Source organism: Anolis carolinensis, unplaced genomic scaffold (assembly GCF_035594765.1).
Source record: "Anolis carolinensis isolate JA03-04 unplaced genomic scaffold, rAnoCar3.1.pri scaffold_9, whole genome shotgun sequence".
Lineage (NCBI taxonomy): Eukaryota > Metazoa > Chordata > Lepidosauria > Squamata > Dactyloidae > Anolis > Anolis carolinensis.
In genome coordinates, this window is record NW_026943820.1 from 29252365 (window position 1) to 29274838 (window position 22474).

Genomic DNA, 22474 nt, shown 5'->3' on the forward strand with positions numbered 1-22474 from the left:
ACACTTGGGAAGTGTTCGACTTGTGGTTTTGTGAAACGAAATCCAGCATATCTATCTTGTTTGCTGTGTCATAATAATAATAATAATAATAATAATAATAATAATAATAATACATCACACAGTCCTAGACACTTGGGAAGTGTTCGACTTGTGGTTTTGTGAAACGAAATCCAGCATGTCTATCTTGTTTGCTGTGTCATAATAAAATAATAATAATAATAATAATAATAATAAGCTTTGCAAAAGGGAGTTTCTTCCATCCCTCCAGAAGGCACCGGGGAAGAACCCCCCCTTCCTTATGTGTGTCTGTGGGTTTCCAAATGATAATGTCACTTGTCTGACAGTGACGGATCTCCGAACGTCTCGTCTGCCGTCAAAGGAGTCGGGAATGAAAGGGACAGGCCGCCGGTGAAAGATGGTGCCCTCCGAGAAAGGAGATGCGGCATAAATCCTGCCCAAAGAAGACATCCATAAATCCTTGTGACAGCTGCTCTTTGGTGTATATTCCATGGGCAGAAGAGTGTCGGGATCGAATAGGCGAGCCCATAACTTTGGAAAGCGGCTCCGTCCGGGACCCTTGGGTTCACCGGTGTCCCTTCTCCGCTCTCCATTCGGTGCGGCCTTGTGGAAAAAAAGTCCTCTTTGGCTTTTAAAACTGAATTTGAATCCGTGCCATGGAAGTATTGTTGGGGAGAAGCGATGGACACATAGCTGTCAATGGCCGGAAAGGCTATTTATTTATTATTTTATTTACAGTATTTATATTATTATTACTTTATTGTATGACACAGCAAACAAGATAGATATGCTGGATTTCGTATCACAAAATTACAAGTCGAACACTTCCTAAGTGTCTAGGACTGTGAGATGTATTATTATTATTATTATTATTATTATTATTATTATTACACAGCAAACAAGATAGACATGCTGGATTTCATATCACAAAATCACAAGTCGAACACTTCCCAAGTGTCTAGGACTGTGAGATGTATTATTATTATTATTATTATTATTATTATTATTATTATTATTATTATTATTATGACACAGCAAACAAGATAGACATGCTGGATTTCGCATGACAAAACCACAAGTCGAACACTTCCCAAGTGTCTAGGACTGTGTGATATTATTATTATTATTATTATTATTATTATTATTATTATTATTATTGTATGACACAGCAAACAAGATAGACATGCTGGATTTCGTATCACAAAACCACAAGTCGAACACTTCCCAAGTGTCTAGGACTGTGAGATGTATTATTATTATTATTATTATTATTATTATTATTATTATGACACAGCAAACAAGATAGACATGCTGGATTTCGTATCACAAAATCACAAGTCGAACACTTCCCAAGTGTCTAGGACTGTGTGATGTATTATTATTATTATTATTATTATTATTATTATTATTATTATTATTATGACACAGCAAACAAGATAGATATGCTGGATTTCGTATCACAAAATCACAAGTCGAACACTTCCCAAGTGTCTAGGACTGTGAGATGTATTATTATTATTATTATTATTATTATTATTATGATGACACAGCAAACAAGATAGATATGCTGGATTTCGTATCACAAAATCACAAGTCGAACACTTCCCAAGTGTCTAGGACTGTGTGATGTATTATTATTATTATTATTATTATTATTATTATTATTATTACTTTATTGTATGACACAGCAAACAAGATAGATATGCTGGATTTCGTATCACAAAATCACAAGTCGAACACTTCCCAAGTGTCTAGGACTGTGTGATGTATTATTATTATTATTATTATTATTATTATTATTATTATTATTATTTTATTATGACACAGCAAACAAGATAGACATGCTGGATTTCGTATCACAAAATCACAAGTCAAACACTTCCCAAGTGTCTAGAACTGTGTGATGTATTTTCGGAAGATGCATGCAGATCCCAGTCGGGTGGCCTTTTGCAGTTGGCAGATCGTGATTTTGTCAATGTCTATTGTTTCCAAATGCCGGCTGAGATCTTTTGGCACAGCACCCAGTGTGCCCATCACCACTGGGACCACCTGCACTGGTTTCTGCCAGAGTCTTTGCAGTTCAATCTTGAGGTCTTGATAGCGGCTGAGTTTTTCCTGTTGTTTTTCATCAATACGACTGTCACCTGGGATGGCAACATCAATGATCCAAGCCTTTTTCTTTTCCACAACTGTGATGTCTGGTGTGTTGTGTTCCAGAACTTTGTCAGTCTGGATTCGGAAGTCCCACAGTATCTTTGCGTGCTCATTTTCCAAGACTTTTGCAGGTTTGTGATCCCACCAGTTCTTTGCTGCTGGGAGGTGGTACTTGAGGCATAAGTTCCGATGAATCATTTGGGCCACAGAGTTGTGCCTCTGTTTGTAGTCTGTCTGTGCAATTTTCTTACAGCAGCTGAGGGGATGATCCATGCTTTCGTCGGTTTCCTTGCACAGTCTGATCAAGAGCCAGGATTCTGTGGGAGAATCAGACAAGACTCAGGGTTCCACTGGGAGACCTGATCAAGAATCTGGGTTCCATAGGGAAATCTGGGCAAGACTCAAGGTTCCACAGATAAGGGCAAGACTCAGGGTTCTTTGGGGGAATCTGAGCAAGACTCAAGGTTCAGCTGAGAAACCTGAGCAAGACTCAGGGTTCAGCTGAGAAACCTGAGCAAGACTCTGGGTTCTGTGGGGGAATCTGAGCAAGACTCGGGCTTCTATTTGGAGACCAGAGCAAGAGCTAGAGTTCTGTGGTGGGATCTGAGCGAGACTCAGGGTTCTTCAGGTGGAATCTGAGCGTGACTCAGGAGATCAGAGCAAGAGCTAGAGTTCTGTGGTGGGATCTGAGCGAGACTCTGGGTTCTTCGGGTGGAATCTGAGCGTGACTCAGGAGATCAGAGCAAGAGCTAGAGTTCTGTGGTGGGATCTGAGCGAGACTCTGGGTTCTTCAGGTGGAATCTGAGCGTGACTCAGGAGATCAGAGCAAGAGCTAGAGTTCTGTGGTGGGATCTGAGCGAGACTCTGGGTTCTTCAGGTGGAATCTGAGCGTGACTCAGGAGATCAGAGCAAGAGCTAGAGTTCTGTGGTGGGATCTGAGCGAGACTCAGGGTTCTTCGGGTGGAATCTGAGCGTGACTCAGGAGATCAGAGCAAGAGCTAGAGTTCTGTGGTGGGATCTGAGCGAGACTCAGGGTTCTTCGGGTGGAATCTGAGCGTGACTCAGGAGATCAGAGCAAGAGCTAGAGTTCTGTGGTGGGATCTGAGCGAGACTCAGGGTTCTTCGGGTGGAATCTGAGCGTGACTCAGGAGATCAGAGCAAGAGCTAGAGTTCTGTGGTGGGATCTGAGCGAGACTCTGGGTTCTTCAGGTGGAATCTGAGCGTGACTCAGGAGATCAGAGCAAGAGCTAGAGTTCTGTGGTGGGATCTGAGCGAGACTCAGGGTTCTTCAGGTGGAATCTGAGCGTGACTCAGGAGATCAGAGCAAGAGCTAGAGTTCTGTGGTGGGATCTGAGCGAGACTCTGGGTTCTTCAGGTGGAATCTGAGCGTGACTCAGGAGATCAGAGCAAGAGCTAGAGTTCTGTGGTGGGATCTGAGCGAGACTCAGGGTTCTTCGGGTGGAATCTGAGCGTGACTCAGGAGATCAGAGCAAGAGCTAGAGTTCTGTGGTGGGATCTGAGCGAGACTCTGGGTTCTTCAGGTGGAATCTGAGCGTGACTCAGGAGATCAGAGCAAGAGCTAGAGTTCTGTGGTGGGATCTGAGCGAGACTCAGGGTTCTTCAGGTGGAATCTGAGCGTGACTCAGGAGATCAGAGCAAGAGCTAGAGTTCTGTGGTGGGATCTGAGCGAGACTCTGGGTTCTTCAGGTGGAATCTGAGCGTGACTCAGGAGATCAGAGCAAGAGCTAGAGTTCTGTGGTGGGATCTGAGCGAGACTCAGGGTTCTTCAGGTGGAATCTGAGCGTGACTCAGGAGATCAGAGCAAGAGCTAGAGTTCTGTGGTGGGATCTGAGCGAGACTCAGGGTTCTTCAGGTGGAATCTGAGCGTGACTCAGGAGATCAGAGCAAGAGCTAGAGTTCTGTGGTGGGATCTGAGCGAGACTCAGGGTTCTTCAGGTGGAATCTGAGCGTGACTCAGGAGATCAGAGCAAGAGCTAGAGTTCTGTGGTGGGGTCTGAGCGAGACTCAAGGTTCTGCAGATAAATCTGGGCAAGACTCAGTGTTCCGTGGGGGAAACGGTGCAAAAGTTATGGTTATGTGTGAAAATCTGGGCAAGATCTGTAGGGTTCCATGGCTGAAAAAGTTTGGGAACCGTTGGCTTGGTGGTCTTGGTGTTTCTGGACCTCTTCCGGCCATTGAATGCCCGAGAATGTCCTGTGTTTCCAACCAGGAATGAGGCAGAGATTGACCTCCCCATTTAGAGGGATGGTTTCTTACCTGGTTGGGGAGCGTTGGATGATGATTTGGGGCCCGTGTGGATAATGGGGTTTGGATCCCTTTCCTTTCCGCGCCTCCCGTAATTGCCCTTCCCGAAAGCGGCTTTCAGGAGCTGTCATCTCAACACCGCCTTCCACCGTCAGCGTGACATTTCAGCGACTTTAGTGATAATTACTGTTTTCATTTCTTTTTTTGTTCCCTCAGCTCTTCAACTACTTCTCCTTGGCCTTTTCGGAGGGGAAAAAAATCAGGTCTTGTCAATGTCAGAAATAGGATTTGAGCATTTTATTAAAACGGAAGCCGGTCTTTAGGATGAAGGCGTCAGAAACGAGATCCTGACGGACACGGAATAGAGTCGTTTCCTGCCACTCGGGCTGGGATGTTACATACTTATATACTCAAGTATAAGCCGACCCGAATATAAGCCGAGGCACCTAATTTTACCATAAAAAACTCTGAAAACATTGACTCCAGTATAAGCCGAGAGACCAATAAAATTACCATATATACTCAAGTATAAGCCGACCCGAATACAAGCCGAGGCACCTAATTTTACCATAAAAAACTCTGAAAACATTGACTCCAGTATAAGCCGAGAGACCAATAAAATTACCATATATACTCAAGTATAAGCCGACCCGAATACAAGCCGAGGCACCTAATTTTACCATAAAAAACTCTGAAAACATTGACTCCAGTATAAGCCGAGAGACCAATAAAATTACCATATATACTCAAGTATAAGCCGACCCGAATACAAGCCGAGGCACCTAATTTTACCATAAAAAACTCTGAAAACATTGACTCCAGTATAAGCCGAGAGACCAATAAAATTACCATATATACTCAAGTATAAGCCGACCCGAATACAAGCCGAGGCACCTAATTTTACCATAAAAAACTCTGAAAACATTGACTCCAGTATAAGCCGAGAGACCAATAAAATTACCATATATACTCAAGTATAAGCCGACCCGAATACAAGCCGAGGCACCTAATTTTACCATAAAAAACTCTGAAAACATTGACTCCAGTATAAGCCGAGAGACCAATAAAATTACCATATATACTCAAGTATAAGCCGACCCGAATACAAGCCGAGGCACCTAATTTTACCATAAAAAACTCTGAAAACATTGACTCCAGTATAAGCCGAGAGACCAATAAAATTACCATATATACTCAAGTATAAGCCGACCCGAATACAAGCCGAGGCACCTAATTTTACCATAAAAAACTCTGAAAACATTGACTCCAGTATAAGCCGAGAGACCAATAAAATTACCATATATACTCAAGTATAAGCCGACCCGAATACAAGCCGAGGCACCTAATTTTACCATAAAAAACTCTGAAAACATTGACTCCAGTATAAGCCGAGAGACCAATAAAATTACCATATATACTCAAGTATAAGCCGACCCGAATACAAGCCGAGGCACCTAATTTTACCATAAAAAACTCTGAAAACATTGACTCCAGTATAAGCCGAGAGACCAATAAAATTACCATATATACTCAAGTATAAGCCGACCCGAATACAAGCCGAGGCACCTAATTTTACCATAAAAAACTCTGAAAACATTGACTCCAGTATAAGCCGAGAGACCAATAAAATTACCATATATACTCAAGTATAAGCCGACCCAAATACAAGCCGAGGCACCTAATTTTACCATTAAAAAAAATGGGAAAACATTGACTCCGGTATAAGCCGAGATCCTAATAAAATTACCGTATATACTCGAGTATAAGCCGACCTGAATATAAGCCGAGACACCTAATTTTACCATAAAAAACCTGGGAAAACATTGACTCCAGTCTAAGCCGAGAGACCAATAAAATTACCGTATATACTCGAGTACAAGCCGGCCCGCATATAAACCGAGGCACCTAATTTTACAATAAAAAACCTGGGAAAACATTGACTCCAGTATAAGCCGAGAGACTAATAAAATTACCGTATATACTCTAGTATAAGCCCACCCGAATAGAAGCCGAGGCACCTAATTTTACCACCAAAAAACTGGGGAAACATTGACTCAAGTATAAGCCGGGAGTGGTAGATTTCAGAAATAAAAATAGATACCAATAAAATTACATTAATTGAGGCATCAGTAGGTTACATGTTTATGAATATTTACATAAAGCTCAAATTTAAGATAAGACTGTCTAACTCTGATCAAATCATTATTCTCATCTTCCTCAATGTCAATGTGCTTATGTATCCTTTTAATAATAATAGAGTAAAATAATACATTTAATAGTAATAATAATAAATACAGGAAAATAATACAAGAAAAAATAAATAGAGTAAAATAATAAATGCAATAATAATAATAAGATCAGAGTGAAATAATAAATGTATTATTAATAATAAAAATAGAGTAAAATAAATGTCATAGTAGCAACAATAATAGAGAAAAATAATAAATGTATTAATACCAATAATAATAGAGATAAATAATAAATGTACCATATATTCTTGAGTATAAGCTGACCCAAATATAAGCCAACCAGGACCCTCACCCGAGTATAAGCCGAGGCGGGCTTTTTCAGTCTTAAAAAAAGGGCTGAAAAACTAGGCTTATACTCGAGTATATACAGTACTTTTAAAGAAGGAGACATTAGTTTGGCTTGTTTTCTTGTGAAGTGCCGTGTAGCAGGCTGACTTAATGGCAAAATAGATAAATGTGTGTTTTGTTTGTTTTTCACATTATAGGATCCATCCTCCGGAGCACTTCAGGCAGAAATATGCGGTGAACGAAGTCCGTTACACTGACGAAGTGAGTTCCCCACTTTCGCTTCAACTTTTTTGGGAGTAAACCCGTTAAACATAAATGTATTTATTTATTATACATAGACAATGAATATACAGTCTAATATACAATCATATATAATAATATAATATATTCTATATACGTATAATATTGATAATACAGTAGAGTCTCACTTATCCAACACTCGCTTATCCAACATTCTGGATTATCCAACGCATTTTTGTAGTCAATGTTTTCAATACATTGTGATATTTTGGTGCTAAATTCGTAAATACAGTAATTACTACGTAGTATTATTGCATATTGAACTACTTTTTCTGTCAAATTTGTTGTATAACATGATGTTTTGGTGCTTAATTTCTAAAATCATAACCTAATTTGATGTTTAATAGGCTTCTCCTTAATCTCTCCTTATTATCCAACATATTCACTTATCCAACATTCTGCCGGCCCGTTTATGTTGGATAAGTGAGACTCTACTGTAATAATATTTATTTGTTTATTTTACTTCCAATATTTATAAAAAAGGACTGAAAAACTAGGCTTATACTCCAGTATATACAGTATATATAAACCCCTCTTGTGTAGTTTCCAACAGAGCTCATAATCTCTGAGGATGCCTGCCATAGATGGGGGCGAAACGTCAGGAGAGAATGCTTCTGGAACATGGATAGGCAGCCCAGAAAGCTCCCAGCAACCCATTGATTCTGGCCATATAAGCAGAGATGTGTGTGTTTGTGAACAGCTTGGACCTGGAAGTTTGGTGTGATTTTTGGAGACGAAAGCACGTGTTGAAATCCCCTTGCGCTCCCCCCATTCCGTCCTTCAGGCTGTTGCTATTGTGAAGAAAGGAATATCTGGAGATCTGCAATCATGCTTTCCACTCTCAGGCCTTGCGCATTGTTGTTGGCGGCCAGAGAAGAGCTAGTGAAAGGCTCCTTATCTCCAAGAGCGGGGGACAAGCTGTTTCCAGGCAGAAGGAAATCCATGCCGGGATGCTTAGGGTCTCCAAACATATCGACAAATTGTCACAACGGCCACCAACAAAGGCTGGGGGTTCTTGTTGTTCTCGGGACGTAAAAAGGACTCCGCTGGGCGACAAGAGAAGGAAAAAGGAGAGTGAATTGGCATTGTGTTTTGCAAACACATCGCAGAATGTTGCAGAGGTTGGAAAATAAAGAGCTGTTGCAGCATAGAGGGTGGCCCTTGCCTTTGGAGGCCTTGCTTTCTGATGCTTTTCTCTTTCAGAGCTTGCAAGTTGTTGTTGTTATTATTATTATTATTATTATTATTATTGACACAAGGATTTCATATCACAAAATCACAAGTCAAATACTTCCCATGCGTTTAGGACTGTGTGATGTATTATTATTTTATTATTATTATTATTATTATTATTCACTTCACTTCACTTTATTTCTTAATTAGTCGCTCCCCACCAGAGTGCTCCGAGCGACTTACAATATCATTCCACAATATAAAAACATTCAACATGAAAACATTATTGACACAAAGACAGAGTATGACACAACAAACGAGATGCATATGCTGGATTTCCTATCACAAAATCACAAGTCGAACACTTCCCAAGGGTTTAGGACTGTGTGGTGTATTGTTGTTATTGTTGTTGACACAAAGTCATAGTATGACACAGCAAACAAGATCTATATGTTGGATTTTGTATCAAAGAATCACAAGTTGTACACTTCCCAAGAATTTAAGACTGAGTGATGTATTATTATTAATATTATTGTTGTTATTATTACTCTTATTGACACAAAGACATAATATGACACAGCAAACGAGATCTAAATGCTGGATGTCGTATCACAAAATCACAAGTCAAACATTTCCCAAGTGTTTAGGACTGTGTGATGTTTTAAAAAAAAATATATTATTATTATTATTATTATTATTATTATTGACACAAAGACAGAGTATGATACAGCAAACAAGATCTATATGCTGATTTCGTGTCACAAAATCACAAGTCAAACACTTCCCTGGGTGATGTATTATTATTATTATTATTATTATTATTATTATTATTATTATTATTATTATTGAAGCACAGAGTATGACATAGCAAACAAGATCTATATCCTGGATTTCATATCACAAAATCACAAGTCAAACACTTAGGACTGTGTGATGATGATGATGATGATGATGATGATTAAACATTCTATGAAATATACATTTTAAACCATATTTCTATGAAATGCACAGACCAAAGATTAAAGCCTAAGGCGCGAGTTTAAAAATCATGATTAAAACTGACTATACCGAAACCAACAAATCAGTTTTGAAGAAAAGATAGGTACAAATACCGTATATACTCGAGGCTTATATATGGGTCGGCTTCTACTCGAGTATATACGGTAGATAAAAATGGTTGATGGTAGGAATAAATGAATAGAGAAGTGGAATGTTTATGTCTGATCTCGTGGCAAACAGGGATGATGAATGAAATAATGACGACGGTGTCCTTTCTTCCTCTTTTAGATCTCGGAGGTCTTGGCATCCAAGGGCCCTTCCGTTCTTCTCACTCTCGTAAGTGGCTTGTCGCAAGTTTACCGAATAACGCTGAACAGCGGAGCCCCTTTTATCCCGAAAGCCTAAATCTTCCGGAATGGTCCTTCCTGGGTTATTTTGTACAATGTTAGGACAAAAAAGGAGTTTCTGTTAATGCTCAAAGTGTCCCTTTTGCCTTTCTTTCCCAGCGAGGAGTCAACACCGACAGCCAAAGCATCACCAGGGAAGCCTCCTTCGACGGAATCAGCAAGTAAGCTTTTTTCATAGATAATACATTTTATTATTTATTTATATATATGTGACACTTATATCCCACCCTTCTCACCCCTTACAAATTATATGTACATACATGTGAAGGATCTTAATTACGAGGAGCTGCCACCAAATTGTAAAGGGCTAATTAAGACTGCCACTAATTTGGAAGATGCAACCACCAATGACTCAGGGAGGAGACCTTTTACTTTTTATTCCTTTCTTCTTCTACTTATTTACTTTAGATAGTAGCGCACTTGGTTCAGAATATATATGACAGAGGCTTCAATGTTGGAAAAACAAGAACAAGTTTATTCAGGCACAAAGCTTAATGGTTACAATATTGTTCTCACGTAGAGGTATTCTTATTAACAGTTACAATTCCAAAATAAGATGAATCAACTCTCTAAAATATTATTTCTTTTTTCTAAGGTAGTTAAACTCTATTCCTCAGCCACTTTTATACCACAGTCACCCTTGTGATCTGCTATCACAGACTCTCTGTTCCTTCCCAGGACACAGATTATACCAAATAAGTCACCAAACTTATTTTAAACTGACTCAAAATTACCAATTGAGTCTCCCTGATCCTCTTAACCTAGGATCAGTCTTCCCTGTACCTCATCAAAGCACAGACTGGCTCTCTTTTTTTTAAACTCGGCACTTCTTCCACAAAACGGCAGTTGGCTCCGCCCCCTTCTCCATGGCAACCAGCCTCTGAGTGCTGAGAGGCAGCAACTGCAATACTTACCCTTCTAAAACACAAACACACAATTAAACATAACATCTGTAAACCAAAAATTCATACTTCATTACAATACAATATATGATATTATTAGCATAGCACAATATTAGCATTGAATTACTATGATGTAGTATTTTACTATACTGTAATATTATTAGTAATATTACATGCAATATATAATATACAATTATGTAATATTATTATATTTTATTATTGTTAGTATTGTATTACATAATAATATCAATACAGTAGAGTCTCATTTATCAAACACTCGCTTATCCAACGTTCTGGATTATCCAACACATTTTTCTAGTCAATGTTTTCAATATATCATGATATTTTGGTGCTAAATTCGTAAATACAGAAATTACTACATAGTATTACTGCGTATTGAACTACTTTTTTCTGTCAAATTTGTTGTATAACATGATGTTTTGGTGCTTAATTAAAAAAAACCTAGAAAATGGTCCAAATTACAGAGGATAAGGAAGAGCCTTTCTCCCCCTAACTGCCAGTCTGAAAGGTAGGCCTTGCTGCCTTTAGGCCCCGCCCCCTTTGTATCCTAGCAACTCCCTCAGCCAAGATGGCACCCGGGGGACAGGCAGAGTGCACTTAGGCCTGATCCACACTGCCTATAAAATACAGATTATCTGATTTGAACTGGATTATATCGCAGTGTAGACTCAAGGCCCTTCCACGCAGCTATATTACCCAGAATGCCAAGGCAGATAATCGTCCACTTGTGACATCGAGTCCTTGATGGAGTACTTCCTCCCTCATTCCTTTCTGCACACTGCTGGAAATTTTTATGGTGTCGTAAATTAGTTAAATCAACCTCCCTGCGTAAAGCAGTACCTAAATTTCCTACTTGACAGAGGCAACTGTCTTTTGAGCTGTATAGGTCAACAGCAAGCTAGGCTGTTAAATGGTCGGGAATTCAATCTGACCCTGGCTTCGATCTCATGACCAAAGCCCGGCCCCAATTGAAGAGTCTGCTGTGAGAAACACATGAAAAAGATTTACAGGGCAATAAACATGGAAGCAGAAGGACCCAACAATCAACAATCAACAATCAAGAACACCGCTGGTTCTGCATCTTCAATATCGGACATACGGATTGTGTGGCGTAACAGGCCGACCCTTTCCATTTGTACATGGAAACATTTCCTTTTGTGCCGATTGCGGAGACGTCCCGCTTTCCCGTTCTCCTGATTGGACTCGTCTCTCCGTGAACTCTAGAAAGACTCATCCTTTTCGCGCTTTTGATCTTGATTCCGGAATATAATCCAACCGCGTGCCCCGTTCTCATATTTGATGCTTCCTTTCATCGCTGGCTCAGATGCTTTGAGCTGAATCCAGTCTCTTCGTCTCCCAACGGTGCCGTTTTGCACCCATTTGATGCCTAACTAGCTTTTGCATCCTCATTTGCTGCTTTTGTGCCGAGCCGCGCTTCTCTTTTTCCTCCTTATTATTTCTGGCAAGGGCGTAAATGGCCTTTAAATTCTTGCTATTGGGGGGAAAGTATTTCCGTTGTGTTCAAAGCAGGGGAATCTCATTAGCCGTGCGCTGCCCCGCTGACGAAGACCGCCCGAGTTCCTGCAGCCGTTGGCTTCATTAGGATGAGACAAACGAACATTTCGCAGCGGAAACGGTGCTGGGAAAAGGGAACAAAATCCGATTCACGTCTAAGAATGCAACACCAATTCCCAAGACCTTTGAAATAGCATCTCAAGGTTTGGTTGTGCAAGTGGACTTGGGATGTCCTAGATATCAGGATGTGGAGGGGTTGTGGGTCAGTTAGATGATATACAACCCGTTTGGTAGGAACTAGTTAGAACTCTCTTTGTATAGCCTATGGAAAGAAGGAATATAAAACTGTTTCCAAGGATTTGCCTTTCGTGAGCGTGCTTTTATTTTGAGAATTTCCAAGTTCTGACACTAGAGTTGAAAGAGACCCCAAAGGCCATCCAGTCCAACCCCCTTCTGCCATAAAGCACAGTTTAAACCCTCCTGACAGATGGCCATCCCGCCTCAGACTATCACAGATTCTCTGTTTCCAGGACACAGACTACATTAAATAAGTCACCAAACTTATTTAAAACTGACTCAAAATGAACAATTGACTCTCCTTGATCCCATCAACCTGGAATCAATCTTCCCTGTGCTTCATCAGAGCACGGACTGACTTTCTTTTTTAAACTCTGCATTTCTTCAACTAAACGGCAATTGGCTCCGCCTACTTCTCCATGGCAACCAGCCTCTGAGTTCTGAGATGCAATAACTGTAATACTTATCCTTTTAAAACATAAACACACAATTAAACATAACATCTGTAAACCAAAATTTGTACTTCATTACAGTGTCAATGTTGAACATGGATGGAGCAAACACACTCCCCTGAGACAGGCCGTTTTTCTGCTTCTCTGGCCCTGGAACTCAACAAAATAGCTCCTGTTTTGTAGCAAATTTCCTATGAAGCATGTGAGGTGATAATCTTTTGTGATATTATACATTCTTTTTTTCAGGAGAAGGCAATGATTTTCAGTATCATAAGGGTCTGTGATGACAGCTCTTGTAATCTGCTTTCTTTCAGGGTGGAAAAAGTGTTTCCTGAGACTTTCCTTGAAATATAATAAATCAATATGAGAATAATACTGGAAATATTGATCTGTTTTGCAAGAAATAGGCCAGACTTTGCCATAGCTTTGTCTGGAGTTCGAGACATGTCGATCCGTCTGCAAAGTGCAGTTTCTGGAGCGCTTGGTTATTTTTGTTTGTTTGTTTCTCTGTTTTGTTTTGTTCTGCAGATTTAACGTCAACAACAAAATCCTTCACCCCGAGATCGCGGAATGGTAAGAAGTCTTGGTTTTCTCCGTTCCAGCTTCTTTGCAGGAGTTGCTATAGACACGGCCCGGATATTGCAGTGTTTTTGGGGCAGAGGATATTCGCTGCGCAGGGGTCGTGGTTGTTTATCATTTGCATTCTGCATCCCATTAGGAGCCATTGGTAGCAGATTAACTCTCAGATTAAACATCTAATTGTGTCGCCGGCGAAGCAGAGGGTTGAAGGGACGGAGGGGAAAATCATTATACACACAATTATAGTTATTACGTCTCATTCTTCATCGCTATTACCATTAAAAATATTGCAGATGCCATATGTCCTCTCTAATAGGCATGGCCAAACCTGGTGTTTTGGACTCCAACTCCCACAATTCCTCACAGCCTCACGTTCCTTTCTTTTCCCATCAACCACTTAAGCTTTTCCTGCATGGCAAAGGCGAGGACTATATGGCCCATGTGGCAACTTCCAACTTTATTATTTGGACTAAGTGCAACATCATCATCATCATCATCATTTATTTATTTATTTGCTACATTTATATGCCGCCCTTCGCAGAGCGGCTTACAAATTAAATTTACATACAATATTATATTAGCATAGCACAATACTGGTAATAAATTACTATATTGTACTGTATCAATGTATTGTAATGTTATTAGTAATATTACATGTAAAATGTAATATATAATTAATATTATTATATTGTATTATTAGTATTATCTCGTATTACAATATAATATTATATGTATATATAATATCTTATAATTATTATATATTATTGTAAATTATATTGTATTATATATATATATATATAAACACACACACACACATATATATATATATATCATTATTAATTTATTCCCCGCTTTATCTCTCCTGAAGAAGACTCAAAGCAGCTATGTATCTATTATTATTATTATTATTATTACTATTACTATTATTATTATTCTATTTATTTATACTCTGCTTTATCTTTGAGACTCAAAGCAGCTATGTATTATTATTATTATTATTATTATTATTATTATTATTATTATTTATACCCCACCTTATCGCTTCTGAAGGAGACTCAAAGCGACTATGTATCTATTATTATTATTATTATTATTATTATTATTATTATTACTATTATTACTATTATTACTATTATTATTATTATTTTATTTATACTCTGCTTATCTCTCCCAAAGGAGACTCAAAGCGGCTATGTATTATTATTATTATTATTATTATTATTATTATTATTATTATTCTATTGATTTATACTTTGCTTTATCTCTTCCAAAGGAGACTCAAAAGGGCTACGTATTATTATTATCATCATTATTATTATTAATTTACTGTATTTATTTATACTCTGCTTTATCTCTCTCAAAGGAGACTCGAAGCAGCTACGTATTATTATTATTATTATTATTATTATTATTATTATTATTATATTTATTTATACTTTGCTTTATCTCTCCCAAAGGAGACTCAAAGCGGCTACGTATTATTATTATTATTATTATTATTATTATTATTATTATTATTCTATTTATTTATACTCTGTTTTATCTCTCCCAAAGGAGACTCAAAACGGCTACGTATTATTATCATTATTATTATTATTATTATTATTATTATTATTATTATTAATTTACTGTATTTATTTATACCCTGCTTTATCTCTCTCAAAGGAGACTCGAAGCGGCTATGTATCTATTATTATTATTATTACCCTTATTATAATAATATTTATTTATAACCCTCTTTACCTTTCCCAAAGAAGAGTCGAAGCGGCAATGTATCTATTATTATTACTATTATTACTATTACTACTATTATTATCATCATTATTATTACGATTATGTTTATTTATACCCTGCTTTATATCTCCCACAGGAGACTCAAAGTGGCTATATATTATTATTATTATTATGGTTGTTATTATTATTATTATTATTATTATTATTATTATTATATTTACTTATACCCCACTTTATCTCTCCCAAAGGGACTCAAAGCAGCTATGTATATTATTATTATTATTATTATTATTATTATTATTATTATTATTATTACTATTATATGTATTTATACCCCACTTTATCTCTCCTAAAGGAGACTCAAATTGGTTTTGTATTATTATTATTATTAATAATAATAATAATAATAATAATAATAATGTATTTATTTATTTATTTATTTAGGCTCCACTTTATCTCTTCTAAAGGAAACTCAAAGCGGCTACGTATCTATTATTATTATTATTATTATTATTATATTTATTTATTCCCCGCTTTATCTCTCCCAAAGAAGACTCAAAGAGGCTTGACATAAAAGCATCAGCCTGCAATTTAAAATATACAAATACGCAAACATTAAATCAGAAATAAATATAAAAATCACACTTGAAATCCATTAAAATATATTCAGAGTCTCTTCCAACTTGGATTATTTTATGATTCTGTGAACGTTTGCTCCTAAATTGCACGGAAAGGCCCTCCAAATGCATTTACTAAAAACCCATTAAATATTTCTAATTTAGAGCCTATCCCCAAATGTTTTCCTCTCCCCTCTACAATCCCTTTCTTTTTTGGGAAAGAGGGAAATTGAGATATTTGGACTCTGAGTTCGAATCTAAGTCCTTTGGAAGCCCTTGCATGGCGTCCCAAAGGAGACGGAAAAACAAAACAAAGCCATAAACTGACCCTGAAAAATAGATTGAACTCATTTGCTGGCGAATCCGTTCGCACTGGTCGTTGTTGTGTGTTCGGCACCAACGCAAACACATCCGTTCCAATTAACACCACCCGGAGAAGTATTAATTGAACGCCTGGCGGAGCGAGTGGAGCGTTGTATAAATGTCAGGCTGTTATTGCCTCCTTTTGGGATTCATTTTGAAAGCATTAACTCTAAATGCGTTCTGCCGGCGAAATCTATGGATGTTGGCTTTAATTACACTTGAATGTCAGCCGAGCCTGAGATTCGCTGTCGCGGATATCGGATCCCGCTTTCCACTCCGATATTGTAGGCGTTTCCTCATTCGCGGGAATAATATCCCTGTTGTTTGAGAAGGAGTGTGGCAGACAAATGGAAAACACGATCAATTTTTCCCTAAATTTTCAATATTTAGCTTTTTGGGTAGTAATATAATAATAATAATAAATCTTTATTTGTGTCCTGCTTTTCTCCCAAAATGGGACCCAAAGCGACTCACAAAATTGTGTAAAAACAGTATAAAGCAATATACATATGGAAAACAATATTATCTCTATATATAAAAGAGTGATGGCATCAGGGCAGCGGACAAAACAACAAAACTACAGGCCCCCCAACCTCGAAATCTGACAACACAACCCATCATCCACGCCTCTAGGTTGATACAACAAAAAGAAAAGATAAATAAAGTTCTAATTAGAGGGAGAGGAATAATTGCTTTTATCCAATTGCTGCCAGTTAGAAGGCTGAGCTCCTCCAACTTGGTCTCCTAGCAACCCAATAAAAAATAATAAAAAACACTAAAAAATAATTTAAAACACTAAAAAATTAATACAATAAAATACTATCATAACAAAAAATAACTAAAAATAATACAAGAAAATAATAAAATATAATAAATAAAAAGATAACTTACAATAAAATTAATAAAAAAATTACAAATAATGTCAAATTAAAATTACACAACAATTTTTAACCGATACCACCACCACTTTACCACAGCAACGCGTGGCCGGGCACAGCTAGTATGTATATATATATATATATATATATATATATATATATATATATAAATAGAATGTGCATTTTTCCGATGGAGTAAACAACAAAACCACTGAACCCAATCACACCAAATTTGGCCACAAAAGACATAGTCATCCAATCTATGTCTTTCAATAAAAAAAAAATCTAGAAAAATAAAGTCCAAATAACAGAAAACCACCAATTGCTTATCAACTTGAATAGCACTGAACAGCCTTGCAGCTTCAAAGCCAGGCTGCTTCCTAACCAGAGGTATCCTAACCACCAGACTATGCCACAGCAACACGTGGCTGGGCACAGCTAGTGTATGCAATGTGCATTTTCCCCATGGAGTAAACAACAAAACCACTGAACCCAATCACACCAAATTTGGCCACAAAAGACATAGTCATCCAAAATATGTCTTTCAATAAAAAACCCTAGAAAAATAAAGTCCAAAGGACGAGGAAGAGCCGTTCTCCCCCTGGATGCCAGTCAGAAGGGTAGGCCCCGCCCCCTTTAGGCCACACCCACTTTGTGTCATAGCAACCCCCTCAGCCACAATGGCGCCCAGGGGACAGGCAGGGTTCACTCTGAACAACAATCTGAAAACAGGGGAATTTCAAGGAGGAAGCAACCAGTCTTTGAAGCTGAAAGGCCATTGCATGCAAATCATTCTGGCTAACTGCAGCATTCATATTGCCTCCAACAGACAAAAAAAAGGAATAACCAGAAATATTGTATATTCACAAGCGTTAGGAAATAACATATACTAACTACCACTAATTACTCAATATTTATTTCCCATACCACCAGACTATGCCACAGCAACATGTGGCCGGGCACAGCTAGTATATATATAAAAATGTAATGTGTGTTTTTCCGATGGAGTAAACATCAAAACCACTGAACCACAAAAGACATAGTCATCCAATCTATGTCTTTCAATAAAAAAACCCTAGAAAAATAAAGTCCAAAGGACGAGGAAGAGCCGTTCTCCCCCTGGCTGCCAGTCAGAAGGGTAGGCCCCGCCCCCTTTAGGCCTCGCCCCCTTCGTGTCCTAGCATCCCCGTCAGCCACAATGGCTGAGGTTTCACTTAGGCCTCTTCCACACTGCCTATAAAATACAGGCTGTTAGGAATGGTGGGAGTTGAAGTCCAAAACACCCGGAGGAGGGCCGAAGTTTGCCCATGCCTGTGGTAGCAGTAAGATGCCATCCCTACTTTTTCCCTGATTCACATCCCTTTCTGCCCTCTCAGTTCTCCCAGTTCCATTTCTACTCCGGGTTCTATTTTTTAAGGCTGAACTTTTCATCCAGAGGTTCATAAATCGAGCAGGGCTCAAAGCCAAAACCATGCGCTGGGGCCGCTGTCCCTGCCTCTCCGTCTTCTGCCGCCCACCACGTGACCCAACGGAGACCGACCGGGGCTCTCGGCAAGAAGGCATTTGTATTCCGTTTCCGTCCAATTCGGGAGCTTGAGAAATGGCCGGGAGCCGCCGTGTCGAAGAGGCCGGGACGCATTCAAAAATAATGTTTTATTCCTGGAAGGGAGGGCGGCGGAATAATATTAAGACTCACACAACAATTCATCAAGAGAGAAGTCTGTGGTTGGATACGGACAGGTAGACTTCCGTCAACAAGCTTGGCAGCTGCTCGGAGGGAACGTGTTGGCCAACCCAAGGGACCCACAAAGGGCATCTAGTCCAACCCCTTCTACCATCAAGGAAGATGAAATAATAATAATAATAATAATAATAATAATAACAACAACAACAACAACAACAACAACAATACTTGGGAAGTGTTCGACTTGTGATTTTGTGATACGAAATCCAGCATGTCTATCTTGCTTGCTGTGTCATAATAAAATAATAATAATAATAATAATAATAATAATAATAATAATATATCACACAGTCCTAGACACTTGGGAAGCGTTCAACTTGTGATTTTGTGATATGAAATCCAGCATATCTATCTTGTTTGCTGTGTCATATAAAATAATAATAATAATAATAATAATAATAATAATAATAATAATAATAATACATCACACAGTCCTAGACACTTGGGAAGTGTTCGACTTGTGATTTTGTGATATGAAATCCAGCATATCTATCTTGTTTGCTGTGTCATAATAAAATAATAATAATAATAATAACAACAACAATACATCACACAGTCCTAGACACTTGGGAAGTGTTCGACTTGTGATTTTGTGATACGAAATCCAGCATATCCATCTTGTTTGTTGTGTCATAATAAAATAATAATAATAATAATAATAATAATAATAATAATAATAATAATATATCACACAGTCCTAGACACTTGGGAAGTGTTCGACTTGTGATTTTGTGATATGAAATCCAGCATATCTATCTTGTTTGCTGTGTCATAATAAAATAATAATAATAATAATAATAATAATAATAATAATAATAATAATAATATATCACACAGTCCTAGACACTTGGGAAGTGTTCGACTTGTGATTTTGTGATATGAAATCCAGCATATCTATCTTGTTTGCTGTGTCATAATAAAATAATAATAATAATAATAATAATAATAATAATAATAATAATAATAATACATCACACAGTCCTAGACACTTGGGAAGTGTTTGACTTGTGATTTTGTGATACGAAACCCAGCATATCCATCTTGTTTGCTGTGTCATAATAAAATAATAATAATAATAATAATAAGACTCAATGCGTTGGAAGGGAATCTCAACTCCCTTCTTCCATAAAGAAAGATAGAAATATTGTTGTTGTTATTATTGACACAAAGACACAGTACGACACCACAAATGAGATATATATGCTAGATTTCATCATCATCATCATTATTATTATTAGACTCAATGCATTGGAAGGGAATCCCAAGTGCCATCCAGTCCAACTCCCTTCTACCATAATGGAAAATAGATTTATTATTATTATTATTATTATTATTATTATTATTATTATTATTATTATTATTAGACTCAAAGCATTGGAATGGAATCCCAAGAGCCATCCAGTCCAACTCCCTTCTACCATAATGGAAAATAGATTTATTATTATTATTATTATTATTATTATTATTATTATTATTAGACTCGAAGCATTGGAATGGAATCCCAAGTGCCATCCAGTCCAACTCCCTTCTACCATAATGGAAAATAGATTTATTATTATTATTATTATTATTATTATTATTATTATTATTATTATTAGACTCAAAGCATTGGAATGGAATCCCAAGAGCCATCCAGTCCAACCCCTTCTGCCATAAGGGAAGATATCATCATCATCATCATCATCATCATCATCATCATCATCATCATCATCATCAAAGAGTTGAAAGGGAACCCCAAGGCCATCTAGTCCAACTCTCTTCTGCAATAAAGGAAGATAGAATTACTATTATTACTGTTGTTATTATTAGACTCAAAGAGTTGGAAGGGAACCCCAAGAGCCATCCAGTCCAACCCCCTTCTGCCATAAAGGAAGACATTATTATTATTATTATTATTATTATTATTATTATTATTATCATCAAAGAATTGAGAGGGTATCTCAAGGGTCATTCAGTCCAACCCTCAGTCCAGGGATCAGGAAAAATCTGGTTCAACGAAGGTGTAAGATGTTTAAAATGCCCCTGTCCTATCCACTCATGTCTGTGGGATGGTGAATCCGCTCCTGCTTTTAGTCCGAACTGTGAAAGCACTTTTACCAATTCAGTGTAGAACAAATTCATGACTTGAGACGGCTTTAAATGAATGCTATGGAGTCATGGAAGCGGATCCTCCTTGGACAAGTGGATGCCAAGCAAAAGCATTTTATTTCCTGGCTCCATTCCTTGGCCACAGTCCTGTAAATGGGTTTGCCAATGAGGTTCTTCTTTGCACTCTTTCGACTGGCTAACCCGGATTCCCGTTTTCTTTCTCCCTTTGAAGCCGCGTGATCAAGACAGACATGGAGCTGGAAGTCCTCCGCTACACCAATAAAATTTCCAGCGAAGCCCATAAAGAGGTAATGGATCTCTTGCAGAGAAGGGTTTTTTGGTTGTTGACAAGAAAGTTGGCAATGCCATGTGCCAGTTCTGCTCCGGTTTCGGTCTTGAACTTGACAGGACTTCTCCAAGGCACCAATAAGGTTGACGATGATCACCATCATTATTGTTGTAGTTCAGCCTGTGTTACCTGTGTAGAAATGTGAGCAATTTTTTTTTCCTTTGTTCTATCGTTTCGTTTCAACCATTTATCTACAAAGGACGACAATTTTGTAAGAAACGAGAGGTGAGACGAAAATGAAAGTCGCACAGTTGTCGTGCTTGCTTTGATTTCCTTTCGTTTCAGCCTCATAACAATAAGCAGGGACTGACAGAGGACTGCTTTCCCATTACAGCTGATGTGAACCAATGGGTGCTAATAATAATAATTATTATATATTTTTATATATATAATAACAACAATACCTACTCTGGGACCCTAAGCTGAGCCTGGGAGAGGAGTGCCTCCCCATTACATCTGATGTGAGCCAATGGGTGCTAATTATTTTATATATATATATATATATATATATAATAACGATACCTACTCTGGAACCCTAAGCTGAGTCTGGGAGAGGAGTGCCTCCCCATTACATCTGATGTGAGCCAATGGGTGCTAATAATTATATATATAAAATGACGATACCTACGCTGGAACCCTAAGCTGAGCCTGGGAGAGGAGTGCCTCCCCATTACATCTGATGTGAGCCAATGGGTGCTTATTATTATATATATATAAACGATACTTACTCTGGGACCCTAAGCTGAGTCTGGGAGAGGAGTGCCTCCCCATTACATCCGATGTGAGCCAGGAACAGAATTTTATTTTTCAAATTTTGTCACATAATGTAATCTGCTCCAGTATAAGGATTGGATTCTGCACTGTGGACAGCTCATCGAGTTTCAAACGACTTTGTGGCTGCCACAGAAACAAAGTTTCTTGAGTAGATCAACTACTTTCAAAGCAAGCACTGCGCAATCATACAGGAAATAACACTTCCAAACCAGGAGCAGAACAAAATTCAAACGTTGTTTACGTAGTGTTGTTGTTAGGATTCTCCATTGTCCTGTATATTTGGTCGAAGAAGCACAATGCACCTCCTT

The 22474-nt window shown here is 38.1% G+C and overlaps 1 protein-coding gene across 1 annotated transcript in view; it reads left to right on the forward strand.

The window, feature by feature from the left end:
- pepd (peptidase D) overlaps positions 1-22474 on the forward strand; it is a 115406-nt gene that overhangs the window by 26173 nt on the left and 66759 nt on the right. The window contains exons 4-8 of the mRNA XM_062961528.1: positions 7172-7235; positions 9735-9782; positions 9953-10014; positions 13569-13613; positions 21276-21351. Of these exons, the coding sequence (XP_062817598.1) occupies positions 7172-7235; positions 9735-9782; positions 9953-10014; positions 13569-13613; positions 21276-21351 (295 nt within the window). The remainder of the gene's footprint in view (positions 1-7171; positions 7236-9734; positions 9783-9952; positions 10015-13568; positions 13614-21275; positions 21352-22474) is intronic.